We start from the raw sequence: 25,883 nt of genomic DNA on the forward strand, positions 1-25,883 counted from the left end.
GGTGGATTTCAACCATATCTGCTATGTCACATCCTTAGGACCAGAGAATCAAACTTTGAAAAAAGAAGGGTATGGCCACAATTGGAGGCAAGTCTTCAAAAGACTACTTCTCCTGAATGGCTTGATGGTTTAATTAACCAATCATAGGATGAAACGTCAGTAGAACATTTAAATTAGTATTGTATAAATGAAGGCTGAAACCCAATGAGTTTTGACTGGCGGGACCCAAATAGGATAAAATTAGGCAAATTAATGTTCAAAGGGTTACTTTTCCAGAAGGGCTGCACAGATCCTTACCATATTGTTCTGAAACACACTTGAGTAAGACGATGATATTTTGTATAAAAGAAGTTTGAATAATCTTTTGGTCCAGATGGGCAGGACGTAAGATGGGTCCAATATACGGCAAAATTAGGCAATTTGTGTGGTTTAAAACGTGGGGCAAGGCAATCGGTGTTGTATAAATAAAGGTTCCCCAACTAGTGATGGCTGCTTATTAGGTTTATCTAACTTGAGTTAGTTAATTTTCAAAAAAGTATAAAGATACTGGGTTTACAAATGTCTTTTACAGTTTGAAAATGAACACCAGTCATCACCTGTTAGGGGACATTTTTCTCCAAAAACGTCCATATTTCACCTGGAATCCACACCAGTTTTCACTGGAAAATATATAACATCTGTTTTTGATGGGTGAAATATGAAGCGGGACGTCACAATCGAAGATGACATCTCAAAGCATTGTCACATAACGCCATAATTAGAAGATTGACAAATAAAATCAGGTCCAGCAGGGTGTTACACACTAGCTGGTCACCAAAATTGTTAACCAACTCCTAGCAAGTTTACCCAACGAGTCGTGAGTGGGGAAACTTATAGTTGAGGAAGGTCTCTCAACCCACCCCACCAGGGACTTGGTCCCGGAACCAAAAAATACGATTGTAGGGCATGAAGAGACAAACACAAGTATGCTACCAGGATTTTGCCTCTGGGTCCGGCCACACCCATACAGATTGAGAACATGAGTAATTCCCCTGGTACACGTTAGTTTTTGGTCTTGTAATCTTACAAGAGTCTGGGCGACCTGACGTTTTGAGGTTTAGAAAATGTTGTATACTGTACTATCGGCATTTCTACCAAGTGTTTATCTGAACTCCTAAAACGTTAATGACATAATGCCACAACTTAAGTCAGGGTCATTCTTCCTGTGTGTTACGTAGCTTGACCAGTACCGTGTAGCATCTTGACCAGTACCGTGTAGCATCTTGACCAGTACCGTGTAGCATCTTGACCCGTCGACGTTTTTGTGTGATATTGCACATCAATACATATCAGTGTAGTCTCAAAGTCCAAGTCAGCAAGCACGGTACATCTAATATTTATAAATTGTAATAACCGTATATATATATAATTGATACAGACCTATAATCAGTGCAAAGCGATATTATGCTGAAATCTGTACATTGCATTGCAGGTTCCACTGGTATACTACGTATTTAAAACAATACAAAATGTTTATTTTTCCTCAAGGTGCCCCCTTCATACAACCCAAAATAAAAGTATTAACCCCTACAGTGTGTGTGTCACCCTCAACAAGGGCCGTGAACTATGCCAGTAAGACCAGCGACTTCAGCGTAGTATTGCAATCGGACACGCGAAAACAACATTTCAACAAAACCGCCTCTATCAATATTTGTATACGGGAGGAGAAAGGAGAATGTTTCTTGTGTGCAAACATACCTGTACAAAAGTTGGTTATTGAAGGTAAATCATTTGAAACGATCGTTTACCACGGGAAAATATAACTCCAAACTTTTGAGATCAGTATACAAAAATAGCAGTTATTCAAAACATTCATTTAACAAGCGGTCAACAAGTTCAGCGCCATTTGGGAATCTAGGGGATGTGGGTTGGTGGCTTCAGAATAAAACCCTACACGTATTTTTTCTAGTTAGATATTGGACAATATCTGTTTGACTGTATACTATACCCTATTGTTTTTTAATTTTATATATAGATATATTTAAACTTAACATTTGACGAAGTGCACTTTAAAGATAGCTAATGTGTGTATCTGTACATCTATATATTGCAACCAATGAGCCATGAACACGCATATCCGTGAGCTTCACTGTGAAATAACTCGTCTTTCCACATCCGTGTCTCGCCCATCACCATCACGGGGTGTTACATCGTTCTGTCTAAACTCACTTAACAAGCTAGCTGATAAAATCAGGATCATTAGTACGAGAGATTCCTTAACGGGGCTCACTTAATAAAACAATTTGCTGTAATATTCAGATTTAAATAAGATGATCTTGTCATCATATAGATATCCGTCAACTCATTGTCGATTTTTTCTTAAGTCTGATATATTCGAAAGTTTTTTGAAAAAATGTATATCTCAACTTTTGATATACCAATGCGATGAAAAGCATCATTACTAGTATTGCCCAGAGCATTCAGAACGAGGATAACTTAGCTACTGCCGCTAGAAAATGAGTTAAGTAACTGTAGAGATGGAATTCATTGTAGACACAATAAGATTTTGGTCAGGCATGTTTTATGTACTTCAAACATGTATATTAACGTGTTTACCAGATTTAATTGATTTTTTTTGTTAGAACATGTTTACCCCAGGACAAAAAAAAATCAATCATAACGTCAGTCTTTTTATCTACCTTCGTATACACATAAACACCTTTCGTTTTGTGTTTATGACCTTTTTTATCTATTTAAAGTCACGACTGGTGTTAAATACATGTACTTCTGGACGACGGTTTTACGACAAAATAACCTTCTCCCAAGGTTCATAGCGCAAACTAACAAAACAACATACACTTTGATCATTTTACATTTAATAAATTAAACAAAAATGTATTCATAAATATATATATACATGTATACATTTGATGTCTAAGATGTCTTCTCCATTGAATAAGACAGTGATCGATAATCTTAGTTGTCAGTGTGTCCATGGTGTGTATGAAACAGCCGAAATACTTAAGGATGTATGGTATATAAATAATGGAACTCCCCGGTCAGGTGATACGTCCAGCTGCCGAGGAAATACCTAGTATATTACACACTGTATTTGTGTAACGTTAAAGCTGTAAAATAGGAATATTTTAATCAACAAACCCGTGAGAAATTATTATTATGACAAACTGACAAATGTAAAATTTCATATGTGACAGTAACATGAACTGTGATATAAACGTACTTCATAAAATCTCCAAACATTATGATCCTACAAAAGTATGACGACAATGGAACATGTCAAATGTACTTTAATCATAACAAGGAAGAGTAGATAATAAAAACGTCACAAATTAATTATTGCCAATTAAAAATGAAATCCGTACATGTTTGGTATCAACCATTATTATTAACACGCGTTATATAAGATGTTTGGTATCAACCATTATTATTAACACGCGTTATATAAGATGTTTGGTATCAACCATTATTATTAACACGCGTTATATAAGATGTTTGGTATCAACCATTATTATTAACACGCGTTATATAAGATGTTTGGTATCAACCATTATTATTAACACGCGTTATATAAGATGTTTGGTATCAACCATTATTATTAACACGCGTTATATAAGATGTTTGGTATCAACCATTATTATTAACACGCGTTATATAAGATGTTTGGTATCAACCATTATTATTAACACGCGTTATATAAGATGTTTGGTATCAACCATTATTATTAACACGCGTTATATAAGATGTTTGGTATCAACCATTATTATTAACACGCGTTATATAAGATGTTTGGTATCAACCATTATTATTAACACGCGTTATATAAGATGTTTGGTATCAACCATTATTATTAACACGCGTTATATAAGATGTTTGGTATCAACCATTATTATTAACACGCGTTATATAAGATGTTTGGTATCAACCATTATTATTAACACGCGTTATATAAGATGTTTGGTATCAACCATTATTATTAACACGCGTTATATAAGATGTTTGGTATCAACCATTATTATTAACACGCGTTATATAAGATGTTTGGTATCAACCATTATTATTAACACGCGTTATATAAGATGTTTGGTATCAACCATTATTATTAACACGCGTTATATAAGATGTTTGGTATCGACCATTATTATTAACACGCGTTGTATAAGATGTTTGGTATCGACCATTATTATTAACACACGCTGTATAACATGTGTCAGGCGCAGTCTATGTTTCATACATTTTTTACATGAGATTTTGCTTAGTTCTCGTGGTCCGACATATATCAATCAATATGGATGTAAATATCAAAGAAAAAAATGATTAAATGATCACACAGTTATTAAATAGGCCCTATCAGATATACATTATCAGTTCATAAGATTGATGGCATTTTCAGTGAGATATTATGAAGCACAAAAAGTCAATATCGACTGAGGTCAAAGGTCGAGTTATACAATTATTAACTTATTGCTTGGTAAATATGTTGTGATATTAACCAAAGAAAACAATATTGACCGAGGCGACAGTAAAATGTACTTGTGGTAGCCGGGACCTAGGTTACTCAGCGGTCTCATAACAGAAAAAGTAGCCATGCTTGCGTAAAATTAATTAATTAATTTAAAATCGGAAACACATTTTCCATAAAAAGCAGGTTTTAATGGAAATCATGTCAAATATTAAACAGATTTATTAATTTGGCTGATGCCAATTTGTGGCCATTTTAAAGCTAATATTTTCGGCGCCGCAATATTGAAAAAGTAGTTCCGTTCGAGTTTGGAGTATCGCGTTATTCAAATAGAGCCGAAAATCTCGACTCTAAAAAAATCAAACAAAAAGGGAATGTAATACATTGTACAGAGGTAAACATATCAACAGCTACTCTGATTTAAATACTAATATTATAGTAACTATATCAAACAAGTCATTAATAAAAACATAAAATAAACATTGCCACAAATAAAACAAAATAAAAAAAACCATTGCCATTTATCATTCTCTTTTGGGCTCTATATAATAATGCTCTTCACAAATCGACGTTAAGGTTGTACTCCTCGTGGATGGTGATCCTGCCTGGTCGTGAAGTGCACGATCGGTGTCCATGGTACTGGCCACACATCTTGTATACGACACGTGCACCAGTGACGTCACCTTGACGGCGTCGCACCTCCATCAGTAGTTGATGAGCCTGCAGATTTGTTTTGTCTAGTTCTAGAGAATATGATAACTTACTTATAGCTTTGTCGTACTGTCCAAACGTTAACAGCCAGTTAGCCTCGTAGTTCAGTATCTTACAGTTCGGCCCAAGTTGTATTCTACTCGCTATTGCTTTCAATTTGACCTCATCTTCCGAAATAAATGAACGTTTTAAAATCCTCATATCTCCAATACGGTACACTTCCCGGAAGCCAACCTCTATGAACGCTCGATCTGTTGACATGACTAGATAATTGTACACTGGTTTATTGATGAGGGTCTTCAGCAGGTACGGTGTGTTATACACGGAAATAAAGTCAGATACCTGCGTGAGGACAGACAATGACAAGTTGTTCGTCCGACTCAAGTACGACAAGGCGGACTTGAGAGAGAGTCGAGAGTCCGCCTCAAACTCGTAAAACTCTTTGTGGATAAGGGCGATTAGTGGTACATTTTTGTGAAGTGTAGAAAACGCACCTGTCTCGTGGATCGACGTATCAACGAAAACTCCAGTGACGTCATTCTGCTGACGTAAAAAGTCTAAGCACACGTTGACATGGTTGGTATTAAGGAGACCCCGGTATGCCCACCCAGACGTTGGACCGGGGAAATATCGCCACTGACTAGAACACAAGTAGACCACAAAAGCCACTTCAATACTGTGTGATAACTGACTCAAGTTGTTTTGAATAAGATATTCTTTACAGGTTTTGATTAGGATCACAATAAAACTGGCGTAAAATGTTAACAATAAAACAATAAAATCGTGTAAAAATCTTACCTCTTTATGACTATTTAACGAGTGAGTGATAAAAAATGCCAACAAACTAATAAATAACCTGACGTTAACTGTCATGAATCGTTCATGGTCTCTGATTTTTTTACACTTCATCGCCGTAAATGTCAGTGCGCTGACGACCAGGCACGCGGACATGACCTCATCCTTGGTAAACAATGCTCGAATGTAAAAACTCCAATGTTTTGTACCAAAGAATATGGCGGACCTGTCTCTGATGACATTGAAATTGACCCATTGCCAAGGGGAGATAACCAACGATCTGTAACTATAACAATCATCAAAGATACCAAAAGAAAGTCCTGCCATTAGTCCAATACAATATAGCAATACCGGAAGTGACGTCAACAAATTGCAGTCGCACATACGCCTTCCATATGGCAAAACGAGAAATGCGATAAACACAAGGAGATCAGCCCTGATGTAGATACACATTGCTAGGGTAAAGCCCGAAAATAAATAAGTCATCTTAAAGTTTACAAATAGAGAGGTCCTTGACGAATCTACGTCACAATCACGATCGTCAGCAGAAACAGTCTGGACTAGTTCTTTCTCTAATGGTGCCTCATTCCTTTCATTCGGCGAATGTATTTGCCTTCCATTCATTGCGTTCTTGTCGTATATGTCAGGCATAGGACGTGATTGTCCTATGATTTCGTTAGTTGACTGACAATCCCCTTTGCAAATATTTTTGTCGATAGAAGAACTCTCATGGTGTTGACTTCCAATATTCTCCTGTGTTTTGTTGCTGTCATTTACTATTGAGCACGATTTTGATATTCTTTCTGCAACGTTTTCAATTTCTGACACTTTTGTATCATTTCTTTGCTGTGGTATTTCATAGTTTGGTTTGTGTAGATCGCTAGAGTTATGGTTGAAATCCACGCCCATCTGGTGCTCGATTATGCCAGGCGAATCGTAACATATCAGAGTGTCCTCTAGATAGGTCACGTGTTTCCGGTCACCACTCATAAATGTGTTTTGTCGGTATTTAAAATATGGCATTGTCAACCGACTCTGTTCTTTACAGTGATGCATTATTTCATAAATTATACCCTTGGTCAGTCGGTTTCCACTTGAGGGCAGTGTTGTATATGGATATAGTCCGTTTGTAGTTTCTGTCAGTGGTTTTGCTATGCCACCGTTACTGATGCAGTTTGTTGATTCTGTTGTTTCACATTCTACATTGCCATTTTTAGGTGGTACTATTTCACCAACGGTATGTGTTTCCATGGTTTTCTGTTCTGCTTTCCTGCATTCATCGTAATATTCAACTTCCGGTTGGAGATTTTCAACATCAACTTCCTGATCACCAGTACTCTTGTCTTTATTCGAGATTTCTTTTGATTTAAAGGTAACGCCTGCTGTATCAGAGATACTCGCCTTGACTTCTGGTTTCGGCGTCCTGACTCGATTTTGGCTTTCTGATTTGTTAACCAACAAATTGATTAACGGTACCAGTGACCAGAAGAGAAAGGGAGAAACAAAACTGTTGACTAGAGTGTGGGTTCCAAGTACATACAGGAAGACAGACGTGGATGAAAGGACAGATGCTAGAACCGCAACATCACGTGACTGGTAAAGAGATTTGGTGAAGGTGTAGACAGCAATAGGCAGGCATGACGTCACAAAAGTATGAAACATCTTCCAAAACTGAAATGGAACGAGATGTTAAATAAATCTCACACTTTCTTACTGAATACAAACATCAGATAATTAAAAAAAGGATAGTCGTACATGAAATCAGCAGACATTGCAATAGCTTGATTTAAAATACTTTTAATGAAGACCGCATAATATTGCAATCAAGTACCCGGTCTATACCGTTTCAATCCATGCTTAAGAATAGTAACCTTCCGACTGATTTTTATTTGTTATCATTCTGAATAAAAGGATCCAGTTGCATACAAATCGAGTTCTAGCAATCAACATATCAAATCCTAATTATACTCGGAATTGACGAATATAAGCAATATTAATTTACCATATAGTCTCTTGTGCTTTTCTTCATAATTGTAAAGGTGTAATAAGCACTATGACAAAATCACTACTTACAAGCATTGGCGAGCCGGTGTAACCACAAAGAGTGGCTACATAGAGTGCCGCCGCCAGCAGCTTCGGGTACAGGAAGGAGCGCAGGCTATACATTCCGAGCATATTCTCCTGCAACCGTCCGACGGAAGTTGTTGTGTTGGCGCCATCTAGCGGCGGCATGTACTCGTATGGTCTGAACCCGTATCCATATAACTCAGAATGGGCAACTGTAAAAAGAAGAAGAAACATTTGTACAAAAAAGCCAAAACTAATTTAACGACTACTTTTGTGTAACTATATTATTTCATTAACAAAGCATGGGAGCCATATTTAATACATTTACTGACGTTTATGAAACACGTTCGTTTTTTTTGTTGCCGTTTCACATATACGATTAAATGAAATTTCATTAGACAAGAAAAAAATGGAGATCTCCACATTTGCATTCATAAATCTTTCCTCTTAGCGTTTTACATTAAGACACATAGATATGATTAAATAAAGATACACGTCCATGATTGAACGACATACAGGCGATGTATATATATACACACTTCAGGCAACGTATACAAATTTAATGGCTAAGTTCTGCATATGAAATAAAGCTGAGGTCACGTGGAGTTGCATACATTAGAAAATATGCTAACCGCATTGCCAGTTTGCCCGAGCGCTATTAAACTGTCTAATTTACTTCCATCTTATTGTCATCAGAGCCGTTTATCCTCAGATATTTCAAACTGCTGAAGAATTAAATCGAACTTGTAAACGGTGTACACTTATTAGACAATACTGTCGCTGTCCTCAGATCGATTTTTGTGGACAACTCGTTCACATTTTACACCTTTGTGTGCATAGAAATTTTGTTCTAACAAGTCTGGTTTCCTCTGTGTGGGTTGTATCCTTTGCCTGAAAATGAACTGATGATGTTATACCTAGATATCATAGACCAAGGAAAGTGAAACAGGTCAAAAGGACCTGCAACCAAGATAAATCGGACTGGGACTGATAACACCACAGGATTACCAAATAACTCGACCACATGATCCCCAGATAAAGCTTTACCAGGGGCAGATACCACGACATGATCAACACGAAACTCGACTTGGGACTGATAACACGACAATATTACCAAATAACTTTGAGCTGGTGCCGATGACACGACATAATAACCAGATAACTCCACCTGGGACTGATAACAACAGATAATCACCAAAAGCTCTACCTTTGGGTCTGATAACACCAGATAATCACCAGATAACTCCACCTGGGACTGATAACACGACATAATTACCAGATAACTCCACCTGAGACTGATAACACGACATAATCACCAAAAGCTCTACCTTTGGGTCTGATAACACAAGATAATCACCAGATAACTCCACCTGGGACTGATAACACGACATAATTACCAGATAACTCCACCTGAGACTGATAACACGACATGATCACCAAAAACTCGACCTTTGGGTCTGATAACACCAGATAATCACCAGATAACTCCACCTGGGACTGATAAAACGACATAATCACCAGATACTTCCACCTGAGACTGATAACACGACATAATCACCAAAAACTCGACCTGTGGGTCTGATAACACCAGATAATCACCAGATATCTCCACCTTGGACTGATAACACGACATAATCACCAAAAGCTCGACCTGTGGGTCTGATAACACCAGATAATCACCAAATAACTCCACCTGGGCCTGTTAAAATGACATAATCACCAGATAACTCCACCTGGGACTGATAACACGACATGATCACCAAAAACTCGACCTGTGGGTCTGATAACAACAGATAATCACCAGATAGCTCCACCTGGGACTGTTAACACGACATGATCACCAAAAACTCGACCTGTGGGTCTGATAACAACAGATAATCACCAGATAGCTCCACCTGGGACTGTTAACACGACATGATCACCAAAAACTCGACCTGTGGGTCTGATAACCCCAGATAATCACCAGATATCTCCACCTTGGACTGATAACACGACATAATCACCAAAAGCTCGACCTGTGGGTCTGATAACAACAGATAAACACCAGATAGCTCCGCCTGGGGCTGTTAACACGACATGATCACCAAAAACTCGACCTGTGGGTCTGATAACTCCAGATAATCACCAGATATCTCCACCTTGGACTGATAACACGACATAATCACCAAAAGCTCGACCTGTGGGTCTGATAACACCAGATAATCACCAGATAACTCCACCTGGGACTGATAAAACGGCATGATCACTAAATAACCCAACCTTGTGTTAATAACACGACAAAATCACCAGAGGAATCGAGCGTGTAGCCAGATAAATTGATCTGGGGCTGATAAAACGACACGATCACCAAATGACTGGAGCCAGGAGTGATAACACAAAATTATCAACATATAGCTCGACCTGGGACTGATAACACCACATGATCACCAGTGAAATCGAGCACGTGGCTGATAACGAGAAAAGAACGTTAGCTAAGTCGAGCATTGGGCTGATAACATTATTTTATGATCACCAGATAATCTCGACCTGAGCCGATAATATGACATGATTATTAGTTAATTCGAGCTATGGCTTATAACACGACATGATCGCAAGATAACTCCAGCTTTGGTGATAACGTGTTGTGATAACCAAATAACTCGATTTGATGTCTGATAACACGACATGATCACTAGCAATCGACCCAGAGCAGCGACACTAAATACATTCTAATTAAATATATGTTAGTCGGACCATGTATTTTCACACCGAGCAAAGTGATTATGTATATTACCGTAATACCAATGTAAATGGAGTTTTGGGAATTTTCCACATTGGAATATAAACAGCTCCCCTATCTCCCTCGAGTACAGATCCTCCTACCCATTATCTAGGTGTTGCCATCGGCACCGACTACCAACCCAAACAAACCCCTCCCACCTATATAGGTACTTTTGTGTTGGCCGTTAACACACACAAAGGTGACAGAACCAGCAGTTTCAAAGCTACAACGCTTGAATCGGTGCTTCGGGGTTAAACACACACTGATGTCCAGTTCGATTATTATATATATAGAAAACGGGTGACGTCACAGGTGCCGTGCTAATAACGTCGCTCTTGCGGTGTCCTTGTACGGTCATACTCGTCCAGCGATTCTATCGATCCTCGAGAAACAAAACCAGTTCAACAGTTATAAATACTGCTATTTAGAGTTCAAGTGGTTTGGAAGCCTTTCAAGTGGTTCTGATATACTTAATACTTTATATCGTACTATTGTGTTAAGTTTTATTAATTTGCTGTCATTGCGAACATCTTCGTGATCAATGTATAGGGTGGGGTCGCTAAAAGGAAGATTGACATACGAGCAACGGTGGTTTTATAAAATGGGATTATGCCGTGGTTGTGGTCTACACGTCTACACAATCGTTCTAAAAGATGCGCTATTTTCACTTGCGAACGTTTATGACGTGTTCGGATGGGGGTGCTAGTAGGGAAAGCGTAATGACTGACTGAATCAGACATAGGTCATTCGGGAACATATCGAACTCGTTACATCCTCATTGGCAAACAACACGAGGATCAGTTCCATGATAACACAACACGGTGGAACATGAACTCCACTATGTAAAACAATCGGTACACTATTGACCTTACGTACTCTCGTGCCATCGGTACACCTCTAAACTGACAGACCCAAATCGGTACACCCTGAGCTGACGGACCCTGTTGCGACATAGGTCCACCTATGCCCTCACGAAGCCTTATTGGTACACCTTTGACCTGACAGACTCACACCGGTACACCTCTGACCTGACGGACTCAAATCGGTAAACTTCTGACTTGACTGTCTCCAATTGGTACACCTCTGACCTGACGGACCCAGACATGCCATCGGTGTATCTCTGACTGACACTCCTCATAAAATCGGCAGATTCCGTACCTACGTCATTGATGAATGGTACCGAAACTAGCCGAGGTCAGTCGATTGATTCGATTGATGGATCCAGTCGTACCATCGGGTGTACCTCTGACTTTACGCACCAAGCCGTTCAATCGGTGTACCTCTGACTTCACGCACCAAGTCGTACCATCGGTGTACCTCTGACCGGACATGGACGCGGAAATCTGAATAACTGAACCGTGTCTGTGAAAAGTCGACATAAAACTCTGATCTAAGACATATCTGTAAAATGTTTACATTACATTTAAAGAAACTGTGAATAAATCACCAGTGACACACAATGAACAAATGTAGAGCCTTTATTTAGTGTATACCGATTCCTGGTGGGCGGAACTGATACGCGCGTTAGACACTATCTCCAGGAATCTGACTGACGATAACATGGAATTTGTAACAAAGGGTGTTTGGTGTGTTTTGTCCCCGTTGACAGGTCAGCAGATTGATATGGGTTTACGACACGGTTATACTACTTATCTAGTATAAACAGGGCGAGGACCCTTTACTTGTTACGGTACCCGACCTTTTGTACCCTGTATAGTAAAGTGTGTGGGGTCCCCATGTCAGGTGTAACACTTCACACAGTCTGTAACAATACCCAGCGTCACGGTAGTAAGGTTGTTCACACTTCTACAATGCCACATCACACATTCCTCACTCAAATAGCATCGCACAATATTACACAACATTACAGAATGTTTTCCGTCTCCGCTAAGGTGAGACATTTATAGTTCGATAGACCATGATTTTTATAATGTATCGACTTCAAATCTAGAGGATGATGCCAGATAGTAAATATCAGTGCACATATGTAAGGGATTTTACTCCATTGTTCGTTTGCCTAATTGGTATTCCGCGTCATCACAACAAAATAGAGCTAAGATAGTTTCCAAAGATAATGGGGCTACTCACTATATTAAAGTGCCATCTCACTGGAATGGCGCCCAACATTCTTACAAAAATACGACAGCAGGCTAACCAGGCCCCAGGAAGCTAATCACAAACATCGTCCTGAAAAGTGGTGTCATTCGTAATTGGCTAAGCAAAAGTTTTTAAGTCTAAAATTGTTTCATAATCCTAGGGCCAGGTGTACCTAAGAAGACACCACGAGGGAAAGACACTCCTCATAAAAACTATTCATGAAAAGGGAGAGAGATAGATTGATAAACTTTAAGAATCCGGTAACTTTTAGCAGGAACACTGCACAAAGCTAACTATTCTCAATCGTTCTCGAAGAAGTTCCGTGTTATAATATGACTTGGCAAGGAAGGATAGGGGCCACATAAATAAGTGTAGGGTTCACTGGTTTATGAAGTGACAACTGACATTCATTGTATCCCTATCTGTAAGTGACTGAGGGATGACTTGGGTGTGAAATGGCAGTTTGATGCCAAGGAATTTATATCTGTAGGTCCTGTACCAGTTTTTGCATGGCATAATAATGTCGGCGTTGCCCATGGTAATTCGGATACCTGAGAGATGTCAGGCGTTACCTAAGATTTGCATTCCAAAATTAATTAGAATCCTGATAAAAGACATTTCCGCCCTGTGAGGTGCAAAGATTTACACTGTGTCATCCCTCTGAATAATGATTACCAAATTACGAAGGATCGGCGACAACACCATATCAAGTTTTATTCCTCGAACATTTCATCGACATTGTGATACAGGATCGATTGTACCGGACACAATATAATTTTAATGTTCGACGGAACTAGACGTGAAATATTTCGATCCCTGCATCAGTAATACTTCCAACATTCAACTGTGCTAGCATAATCTGATACCCTTTGGCTTTATCGACGGCCAGAGAAGCTATTCATTTGTCTGCAGCGCTGCTAATCAACATTATGCAATGCTATAGAAATGTTGTATTGCTAGGTACAGAAAGGTGAATGTCATTCTCTGATATCTCGATAATCAAAGGTTTCCTCCTATGGAACGTTCAATGGTAAAATCACTTAACTTCTCGGATAAAATGCAGAGCAAGTTTTTAAAAATCGCTTGCTCTAAGTTCATCGATCACAACTTTGTTCGAATATTGGACGTATTGTGGTGTGCTTGTGTCGATATAAATGGCTTTAACGTACGCGTAGAGGAATGGTTACGATGGAGAAATCTTAGGAAAGAAATGTGTGGCGTAGCTGCTGTAGAATGCGTGACGTAGAGAAGGTCAATGGAGACAATAGACTGTCCAAAAGTAGGACAGTGGGTATCCGACTAAGTCGCACAGACAATACCCTACTCGGCACCCCGTTGTGTGTACAAGGTGTTCCGAATGAATTGCTTGCTAAGGAATACACGGGGGCAGGGCGGGGCAATCAATTACGCTTAATAACAGGTATAGAGCACCATTAAATACAGATCCTTCACGGAGGCTGAGTTTGACATGGGATTCTTAAAATTGTTCAAAGGTCTTCCATTATGTGAAACTTTAAAGGGTGGGTATACATTACAACGTAACTATAGGATGAGCCCTTACAACTGTGTAAAGGCATAGCTTCACACTTATAGCGAAGTACAATATCTTGGTCACAATTACTTGAATCGCATTAAGTGTTACGACACGATAAACAATTAATGCGTAGGAGCATTATGTTAGGAGTATTTATGCGATACGTTAAAGCCGACTGTCCATTAATAAAATCTAAATGAGATACTGGTACAATGGGGGTCCACAGCATTAAGTATAGTCTCGTCACTTACTGCAGACATTGTAACGCCATATACACTTCCAATAGACACAAAAGCAAATCCCCAATTCTGCCTCTATTTAAGGACACAAAAGCGACCAAAATAAATCTGCTGCGCCCATGCAATATTTGGGATCTTTGTCTTTCTTTTTACTTCTAACTACCTTTTTTCCCCTAGCGCCTTGCTTGGCAACACTTCACGTTTGGCTTGAATGTTGAGCGTTCGCCCAGGTGAAGAAGGCAATGGGTTCTGTTCCCAGGCTGGGACATACCCGTTGTCAGTATAATGTGACCGGACGGAATACTGTGCTTGGGGCCTTCGGGATGGCATTTCATTGATATAGCACTATAAAGTCGGCATGCGATCCGCGCTATCACATGGAGGCAAGCACACCAACATACGCTGTCTCTGGAATACACACACAAAAGCACGCATACACGACACATGGAGGCACGTCCTCAAATGACCTTAGTTGTTAATAGGACGTTAAACAAAATTAAACCAAACCAAACCATCCAATAAACAGTGTATTACGTTGATAAAACCACAGACTTAGATAGAAAATCTGAGTCCGTGATAAAACCAAACCTTTCTCGAAACTAAGATAAGGAAACCAACATTCCAGAATATGGTCACCCGCCCTTTACCCTACTCACCGAACTGGAGTTAACATGAACGGTATGAGAACTTCAGACAGGGGTACAAACAAACACAAACAAAACGTAAACCAACACTTGAGAGTGAAACGAACAAATTAACAAGATCATATTATGTATACTTGTATTTCAATAAGAGTTCAAGTACCCAATCCCGTCGATAGTCTCCACATATGTGAGCGACCGTTTTTATTTGTATGCGCGTATTTTAAACGCCATATTTTAATTATATTTCATGATTCGTGCTATAATATTAGATAAAACCTTGGTGCCTGTACAATAAACGATCAACACCGTTTTGACAGAAGGACAAATAGCCATTGAAGTGCTGACTTTGTCTTTCTGTGTGCCAATGTTTACCTGGCCACTGTGTTAAGACCTTGTCACGATCTCTGGGGGTCATGTTTCCCCTATTTACGCACAGACCTAATAAGAAGGGGAAAAAGGTCGCATTCTTAAGGCAACACGAATGTCAAGAGGTTCATTCATATGTTAAATATCGTCATCAATTAGTCCAACAGGCTATGTATTGGGTCCTGAACTTAACAAAGGTGAAACTTTTCTTCGCAAGAAAAAAACTCACAATGTAGAGTTTTAGTGTACAAATGGTCTAAAATCCTCGAGACCTTTAGCTATAGTGTTCCTTTCTTTGGGCCGTATCGGATGGGCGTTTTAGTTATCATTCAAACTCACCGAGACATACACAGTTCAAAGTGTTGCCATCCATGTAGGTTAATGTGAGCTTCCGTCAACGTAATGTGACAAGGGGAACAATCGGAAGTATTGAGCGCTTGAACACTATTACCGGAAGTGCTTCGTATCCAGTAATGATGCATGTGCTCCAAATCATAGTTACACGGTCATCTATTGGCATTGCTTTAATTAGATTTTGGTACGTATCAGTTTAGCTTTGGACAATTTAACTTCTTGATTACTGTCAACACAACGTTATTAGCGCCATCATAGTCCTGTGCATCGATGACAATTTCCAAGTTACACACATCATGATTTAGCATCTTCATCGTCGTCATCATTAGATTATAAGAAAAACATGGACAATCTCTAAATTATATGATTACTGGCAAGATAGTATTACCACTAACATCAATAGGTATGCAGTATAACGGACTTACCACTCCCAGTTAACATTTGGTATAACTTTTCGTTATTTATTTCACACTCCATGGTCAGACCATTGACCGTTTAGCTTTGTTCAACGTTCAAGTCATATGTATGCATCAGTTATGAAACCTTACAATGTTGGTGTATTTCAGTGTAAAATGCTGTCTCTTATTATATGTCATTTTGAAGTACTGCACGATTAATTACTATTATTGTATACATGTATCATTGTAAATTTGTGATATACTGTACCATTTGTATGTCTACTCTCCGATGTGTGTTACACAAGGAATAAAACAATCAATCTGAAGGAGAATCTTTCATGCTTGCTTATGTTTCATGTGTATTTTGTGAGATGTTTCTCAGATATATTTCTACTCGATGAAGCTCGGAGCTCTACGGAACTGACAGTGACACATCAATTTACATGAAACGCTAGATATCCTTTCGTTATCCTCTTATCTATTGTTGATGTATTGTTCATATAATACTGCAGGACATTTAACCCCAAACGTTAAAGTTATGACAGTAACCGGTCTGTTGGCTTAATGCGTATTCGTGTTGTATACTAATTCCCGGTAGTTAAAGATTGCGTCAAGTTTCCGTAAACTTCATTTCAATAGTTAACCCTGAGATTATCCCCTCTCTCGGATTACAACAAACAGTAGTACAACAATACATGGATGCCAATAGCAGTCTAGCATATCAAATATCAGTGAAAATACCTTAAACATTTTACTCTAAAAACGTAAAAATGGAAATTACACACGTCGTTATGATATAGCAGAATTAAACACATTCTTTCAGTTCATTTACGTATTCTGTTAAAGTTGAAACCATTTTCTAGATCAACATATAGAGGAAATTTATGGGATTTAAGAATCTCACCAGCATGGAAAGTTCCTTGAAAATCGTGTTTTTCTCTTAAACGTTTCCCAATTGGAACACATTTCCCCACCCTTCTGGTATAGATCTGCAACTCGTAATCAAGTGATATAAATTATATGTAAATTTGTATGAAAACAATAGCCTTTCTTTTTACTCAACATTACGGTCCTTTAGTATCAAAAAATCTTTGAAAGCGATATTATACATTTAAACAAACGTATTTTTTCTCATAGGTGTTATTTACCTGCATTGTTATTGGATCAAACAATAGGCCCTATGTATCTACGCCACCAGGTGGCGTCACCGCTCCTCAGATCACTGGTCCCTATACACCGATGAATTACTTTCGATCAATTCCATGCCTTATCGTCCCCGTTCGATCATCTATAGAATACGACCTCACAGTTTAGACGCTACATTTTCAGTATCTGATTAACTTGACACGAACGCGCCCAAGTGTGATGGAGTCAAACAACCCCCTGGTTAAAATGACCTATCTCTCAACGTAATCATCATCGACCCTATGATAAAAGCTAAAGTAGAATAGGAATATGCATATATGTTCACCAAAATGATCAATTGTAGATCAGACTGTACGTTACGTATCAAAGGGCCTGCCGGATAAAACGAGGCTCGTTCATGTATCGTCGGTTCGTGTACGTTTCAGAGAGAGAGAGAGAGAGAGAGAGATGATTCATATGCTTTAGTTAGGGCTGATTTCATTTCCTAACCCATTAGGTAGATTAGCTAGCTAAAAATTTGGTTGCATGTTTTCCCCAGAAAGGCAAGTGAATTCAAACAAAAGCTTGACAGGTGAGGAATGATATATAACTAAAAGGCTTCATAAACATTCGATTGAGTGTGATGCATAACGCAAAGACCTGTTTATTGGTCCAATCTCCGACAGAGGGACAATAGAAACGGATTGGAAAACAGCGCGAAACACACTGTTCGTCTAAAAGATTCACTCAAACAAAAAGCCCTTAGGCTTATAGGTACATACATATATATATACATATAACATTATCTAGACATAATAAGAATATAGACATGAGAATGACGTCACAGAAGACATAAACACCGTTCAATAATGTGTATATAACATTACATAATTAACAATTACAGTTATGAAACACCACAATACATAAAACTATAATTAACGCCTCTAACATGCTATATGTATATATTTACCTTAATCGGATAGCTCTCTAACATTATCTATACTAAGTAGTCGTATTTATTTAAAAATTGAGGTATTTCTAAAAATTGAGGGTTTTCTGTTATAGTATTTTTTAATTAATCTGTGCCTCAAATCGGTATAAAACGGACAAAACAAAATCAAATGGAACTCGTCTTCTAAATTCTGTTTCTGCGTATGATGTGATGATGTCTTCCGATTTCTATATTTGATTTATGGGACGATATCCTAAATTTAGTTAAATTTGTTTTGTATTTATTTTCAATATGTTTACTTAAATAAAATTGAACACAATGACTATCTATTAAATGTTGATATACAAACACTTAAGCTGAAGCTGTTCCTTCTGACAATATGTTTTGTTTGGAAGTATCTATTAGTCTCTGTTCTATTATTTTAAAAGAAACATCAAATGGCAATGAAGTGTCAAACATGTAATTAAGTCCTGAGATATCAATAGTGCACTAGTACAATAGCTCTTCTGCTGTATATAAAGTTCATCTTCTTCAAATTTTGAACTGAACGCCACTTGTGTGTTGTACTCAGTATGAGACTGAAATTCTAGAAACGTTTCTTCTGTGTTTATGTTTTAGCGTAATAGCGACAGGTGACGTTATATGACGTCAGTGTCCTCAGATGATGGATCAAGCTAGGTCATTTTAAAGTGCTATCTCCCTGAAATATCATGACCTGGACACAGTAGCTTGACATTCCCCCGATAACAGTATTCTAACACGAAACTGGGTTAACCAGAGCTGGGACGCGGTGTTCCAAATTGAGTTCCAAAATTCCTCTCCATTGCTAAAAGAGCAATCTCTGCCGATTGTATTCCTGTCAATGCAATATCGTATTCGGAATATTCTCGGCCGATTCACTATAATTTTCAAAATCATTATACATTATAGACAGTCCGAAGTATTGAAGCAGCTTACAGTGACATCTGGTATTAGACATAGTATCAGAACGTCATCAAGCACGGAAAAGTGGCGTCTGGTACTCTCTCGGAAAAGTTGAGTTGGTCCATCAAAACCGTAGTATCTGAAATCTCAGACCGTGTCGTTATAGATAATAACTCACGACGATATACACTGCGTTTAGACAAGTTTAAATGAATTCGATTTTCATGAATTTTACCATGCAAATCACAATTAAAGTCTGACAATCAAATACATTAAACTTTAATTTTATGCATAAGTGCACATTCTGTTTGTGTCGCAGTCATTGATATGGATATGTATTTATTTTAACATAAATGTCCTTGTGACAAGTCATGTGTCAGTGTTTAATGTCTGACAATATACATTAACTTATGATGCGCCGGCACTTGATCTTACATTATCATGACGTCATTAATACAGTCCTTTGCAGGTGCTTTCAAACGTTTTTAGAGTTTGAGTTAAGTTATTTTAAAGATTAAGCTTGATTTCGTTGATTTTAGTTGTGTTTGCCTGAATGAGTCTGATTCGGAAACAATGATGTCAGGCTCATAATTTAATTTTCAATAACTGGTGATTAACTATAACATTCCGTCACTACATCAGTAAATGTTACAACGTTAGTAGCTTAAACTCAGAGGGTATTCGAACGTTAACGTCATTCCGTAGTCGGCGACAAGTTTTATTTAAAACAACGTTAATTTGTATATACACTCCTGGCTGACCGCTTTTTGTCACGACTTACATAAACATCAACACATTGTCTCCTGTTAAATAAGCTAACAGTAAGTCTACACGAAACTGAACATAAATTCTCTACTCTTTATGGCACAGATGTCAGTCAAAGATTCATGTCAGCAGCATTCCTCATTATGTAAATTAGCATTAGTCATTTTAAGACATTAAAAACTGACATGTGCATGAGGATCCTTCAGGTGTGGTACAGGTGTAATTTGTCATCCGTGTACAAGTCAAGTAATTAAATTCTGCTTCCACCTTTCCACCTGCTGCCAGCTTTTGTACAAACTTATCAAAAACCAACAGAAAACAGCAAGATATTTATCGAGTAGCTTGTTCTGGAGAGTGGAAAACGTTGCTCGAGCTATATAGCTAACGAGAACGCGTGCTGAGACAAAGGTAGAAATTGTGCAGTGATGCATGGTTAAAGAGTACACTTGTCGTAAATAGTGTATCTGCCCCGAAATGAAATCGTCTGTGATGGGTTTGATCAATAATTTGTTTTTCAATTGCGGTAAACTTACACTTTGACGTTCAATGAATTATCTAGCGATAATGTTTGGCGATACTATCGATTTTGTGCATCATAACAGCCGGTAATACGTGTAAACGGAGGAGCTGTGTTACAAACGGGATACATAATGTATGTAACCGACATATCAGCAGGCATAACAAATCGCTACTGTGACACAACGGTAGAAAATAAACACTGCAGAACAACAGGTGGATAGTGGAACAGAATCTGTAAGGCCCAATATGACTTCGTAAAAGTCGAAAGTGACATCACATGCAAGGACCTGAAAATTTGTTATGGATATAATTGGACCTGAATTGAGGTGTTCATAGCAATTTCATACGTTTAAGGGGTTTATATCAATCTTCGGTAAAAGTGACATCCCTAATGATGGTATATGCTGTTTAATTGTCATCCCCAATGACGGTATACTGTAAAAATGCAATCCCAAATGACGGTATACTGTAAAATTGCCATCCCCAATGATGGTATATGCTGTTTAATTGCCATCCCCAATGACGGTATACTGTAAAATTGCCATCCCCAATGATGATATACTGTTTAATTGCCATCCCCAGTGGTGGTATATGCTGTTTAATTGTCATCCCAAATGATGGTATACTGTAAAACTGTCATACCTAATGATGTTATGTAAAATAATAATATAATTCTCATGCCCCTGTGTATGACATTATAAAGGGACAATTACATTGTCAGGGTCCAACATGACGGTCGTTGCATAGAAGCAAAATGACAGCCAGTGTGAATGAACAGTGCTTATATCCAATACGAGATCGTTTAGGTCCATCGCGAGCACCAGTTCTATTTGTCCCGTTTTGTGAGTTTCCCTACATATTGTTTTTTTTCAGAATTGTGAAATTGATTCATTTCTTTATGTTAGTTTCGACCGTCATAAGACCGGGAGATATATAAAGATATTTCCAGCAGCTGTTTCTTAGTAACATACAGAAGTTTGACCAGTTGAACCCGACCATACACGACCGATCGCCGTTATATATGTACATTTTAGCTATATATGGTCTGTTTACCCATTAAACATACGTTCAAGATCTGAACATACAAATACAGTATTTCTATTATCCATTTGTGTGTCTTATCCCTAACCGCTGGATACCTATTGACCATGCTAATGTTTAGGTACATTATAATTCTGACTGTATTGACCACTAATGAAAATACTTACTTAGAGTCCCTACGCACTCTCTGTACCTATGATGACTCTGCAATGGACATAAGCATGTTTAATATCTACCCTTAACATACCTGTGTTGACCAATAAACTACCCATGTTGACCAAGAACCTACCTATGTTGACCAATAAACTACCTATGTTGACCAACAACCTACCCATGGTGACCAATAACCTACCCATGTTGACCAAGAACCTACCTATGTTGTCCAATAACCTACCCATGTTGCCCAATAAACTACCTATGTTGACCAACAACCTACCCATGTTGACCAATAAACTACCCATGTTGACCAACAACCTACCCATGTTGACCAATAACCTACCCACGTTGACCAAGAACGTACCCATGTTGACCAATAACCTACCCATGTTGACGAATAACCTACCCATGTTGACCAAGAACCTACCCATGTTGACCAATAACCCATGTTGACCAATAACCTACCCATGTTGACCAACAACCTACCCATGTTGACCAATAAACTACCCATGTTGACCAAGAACCTACCCATGTTGACCAAGAACCTACCTATGTTGACTAATAAACTACCTATGTTGACCAAGAACCTACCCATGTTGACCAATAACCCATGTTGACCAATAACCTACCCATGTTGACGAATAACCTACCCATGTTGACCAAGAACCTACCTATGTTGACCAATATCCTCCCCATGTTGACCAATAAACTACCTATGTTGACCAAGAACCTACCCATGTTGACCAATAAACTACCCATGTTGACCAAGAACCTACCTATGTTGTCCAATAACCTACCCATGTTGCCCAATAAACTACCTATGTTGACCAACAACCTACCCATGGTGACCAATAACCTACCCATGTTGACCAAGAACCTTCCTATGTTGACCAATATCCTACCCATGTTGACCAATAAACTACCTATGTTGACCAACAACCTACCCATGTTGACCAATAACCTACCCATGTTGACCAAGAACCTACCCATGTTGACCAATAACCTACCCATGTTGACCAATAGCCTACCCATGTTGACGAATAACCTACCCATGTTGACCAAGAACCTACCTATGTTGACCAATAACCTACCCATGTTGACCAATAAACTACCTATGTTGACCAACAACCTACCCATGTTGACCAATAACCTACCCATGTTGACCAAGAACCTACCCATGTTGACCAATAACCTACCCATGTTGACCAAGAACCTACCCATGTTGACCAATAACCTACCCATGTTGACCAAGAACCTACCTATGTTGACCAAGAACCGACCCATGTTGACCAATAACCTACCCATGTTGACCAATAACCTACCTATGTTGACCAATAACCTACCTATGTTGACCAATAACCTACCTATGTTGACCAAGAACCTACCCATGTTGACCAATAACCTACCCATGTTGACCAAGAACGTACCCATGTTGACCAATAACCTACCCATGTTGACCAAGAACCTACCTATGTTGACCAAGAACCGACCCATGTTGACCAATAATCTACCTATGTTGACCAATAACCTACCTATGTTGACCAATAACCTACCTATGTTGACCAAGAACCTACCCATGTTGACCAATAACCTACCCATGTTGACCAAGAACCTACCTATGTTGACCAAGAACCTACCCATGTTGACCAATAATCTACCTATGTTGACCAATAACCTACCTATGTTGACCAATAACCTACCTACGTTGACCAAGAACGTACCCATGTTGACCAATAACCTACCCATGTTGACCAAGAACCTACCTATATTGACCAAGAACCTACCCATGTTGACCAATAACCCATGTTGACCAATAACCTACCCATGTTGACCAATAACCTACCTATGTTGACCAATAACCTACCTATGTTGACCATTAATAACCCTACCTACCTTCTACAGACTGGAATATCTCGTCCGGATGTAAGATCCACCAATTCTCCCCTTTAGACACATAGCGAAGCCTTATACACAATGTTATCACAAATACGATCCAGACACTTTTTCGGGGAAATAAATCCGCCATATAATTCCTGTCATCCGCAGTACACCCTGATGTCCGCGATTTCGACAGTTTCTTGGACTTTTCACGTGAACTAGAACCATCATCCCGCTTTCGGGTATGTTTTTCTTGTGCATGTGATGAACGTCTAGTTACGCTCTTCTGCGTCTGTTTTTTCCCCATTATCTTGTTCCAACGTCCGCGGTGTTATCTGGCTGTGTCGGGATTTCGCCATCAAAGACGACTGATTCGCGAGGAAGGATGGTGTCGGTGTGATTCTAGCGTCTATAACAACGCTAACAAAATTGTTACGTTAATCAATAGTGATCAAGTGTCATTTTCCGTTTCACAAAATAAATTTACAAAAGTAGAACTGTTTGTCCACTTTAAAAGTCAATCACCAATGTTTGTCGAAAACCACAGCGTTAACTGACCGATGTCATTAACACTGACCACAGAAATTGCGCTTTCAACGCCAGTACGACCGCAACATCGTCGAGTTAAATCTTACACTGATGTTGCAATATGTGTACAAGTCCTTATAACATTTAATTACTAAACTCCTGCTGTGTGATACACCTGTGCACCGGAACTCCCGCCCTACCTAGGACGGGCGGTCGAGTAACGTTCTCTCATCCTCAGACTCCAGCTGGTGTGACAGGTATCTTTGTGGTGACACACGGCCACACTGTATATAGCCGTCACGCGTCAGTGCGCCATATATAGAGTAGCGCCTATAAATAGCGTACCGAGAAGTGGGACTAAGTGAGGTACGAAACTATGAGTGTTTAGGAGTTGTGAGCTATATAGTGGACAGAGATTTCAGGGCACTGAGTCTTCGGAGCTGTGATATATTGACTGAGAATTAGGCCATTAGGGGCTGCAAGATGAAGGCTATTCATAAGGGGATACGAGGTAGGGGCTGTGAGATATTTCACTGCGAGATAGGGGCTGATAATTAGGGCGTGTGAGTTAGGGGACTGGTTCATTGTTGTTAATTATTTTTCTTCATGTACATGCATGTTTATGTATGTATTTCACCGTGTTTTTCTATTCTGACTTCAAACTACTTTGTAGTTATACAAATGTGCAAATATTTTGTTTGGTTTTGTTTGTTTGTTAATTAATAAAAAAAAATCTTGCAAAACAAGTGACACTTAAATTACATTGTTTTTGTAACAAGTTGAATTCAAACCTTATTTTGAAAAATGTTGAGTAACCGAGTTATGCTGGTTGTACTAGTCCCGCCCAGCATGCTGCTCGTATTGAGTAATGCTTAAACACTCCAGGACATATTTACATTTTAATTGGCTTTTTATTTCCATTCAGGGAATAAAACCTATTTTACGACAAGTGACACAATACAACATGGGTGTGTAAAATATTTCCTACTGTGTGTTGTTATTAGGCGGCTCCCGTAAAATTGGCCAGATTTTAAATATTATATAACGGTCTTATCGCTACAGTAAAAGGGGCTGCCAGAATCTGTATGTCAATATCATCAGTAGGGCGATTATCATCAAAGCGTTTAACAGCGTCAAATTGTTTGCCGTTCTCAATGTTGACATTCCCGGCTTAGGTTTTCCGATCCTTGTGTCATATTTCACAGGAGATTCGGGGGTATACATTTTAACATATAGTTATTACTACACTGTATAACAAAAACATACATATATCGGATTTTTGTTCTTCACACTTGAAATTTACAGGGACAGGTTTGTTATACAGTGGTGCGGTACGGGTGCTTACGCCATTCTCAGCAGATGAGAGCTACCTCAATCACTGTAACTAATATAGCAATACTTGACCTATTTAGAAAAAGCTCAACTGAAATAGTACACGAAGGGATTTTTTTTTCATTCTATTCATACCATCCAAGTGAAGAATGCTAGCGATAAATTCCAATACGCCCATTGTAATTTCACGGAGATTGACACCCAGTTCCCGACACAATACTGACCACCGGTATTGAAC

At 38.7% G+C, this 25,883-nt stretch overlaps 1 protein-coding gene across 1 annotated transcript; it reads right to left on the bottom strand.

The window, feature by feature from the left end:
- Positions 1-4,541: 4,541 nt before the first annotated feature.
- On the bottom strand, positions 4,542-24,573 carry LOC110463146. Its single transcript, XM_021517536.1, has 3 exons — positions 23,801-24,573; positions 8,039-8,244; positions 4,542-7,636 (listed from the first exon to the last, which is right to left on the bottom strand). The coding sequence occupies exons 1-3, from the start codon at positions 24,090-24,092 to the stop codon at positions 5,018-5,020; spliced, it is 3,117 nt and encodes a 1,038-aa protein (XP_021373211.1). The 5' UTR covers positions 24,093-24,573; the 3' UTR covers positions 4,542-5,017.
- Positions 24,574-25,883: the final 1,310 nt, after the last annotated feature.

The sequence above is a fragment of the Mizuhopecten yessoensis genome, unplaced genomic scaffold (genome assembly GCF_002113885.1).
Source record: "Mizuhopecten yessoensis strain PY_sf001 unplaced genomic scaffold, ASM211388v2 scaffold10867, whole genome shotgun sequence".
Classification (NCBI taxonomy): Eukaryota; Metazoa; Mollusca; class Bivalvia; order Pectinida; family Pectinidae; genus Mizuhopecten; species Mizuhopecten yessoensis.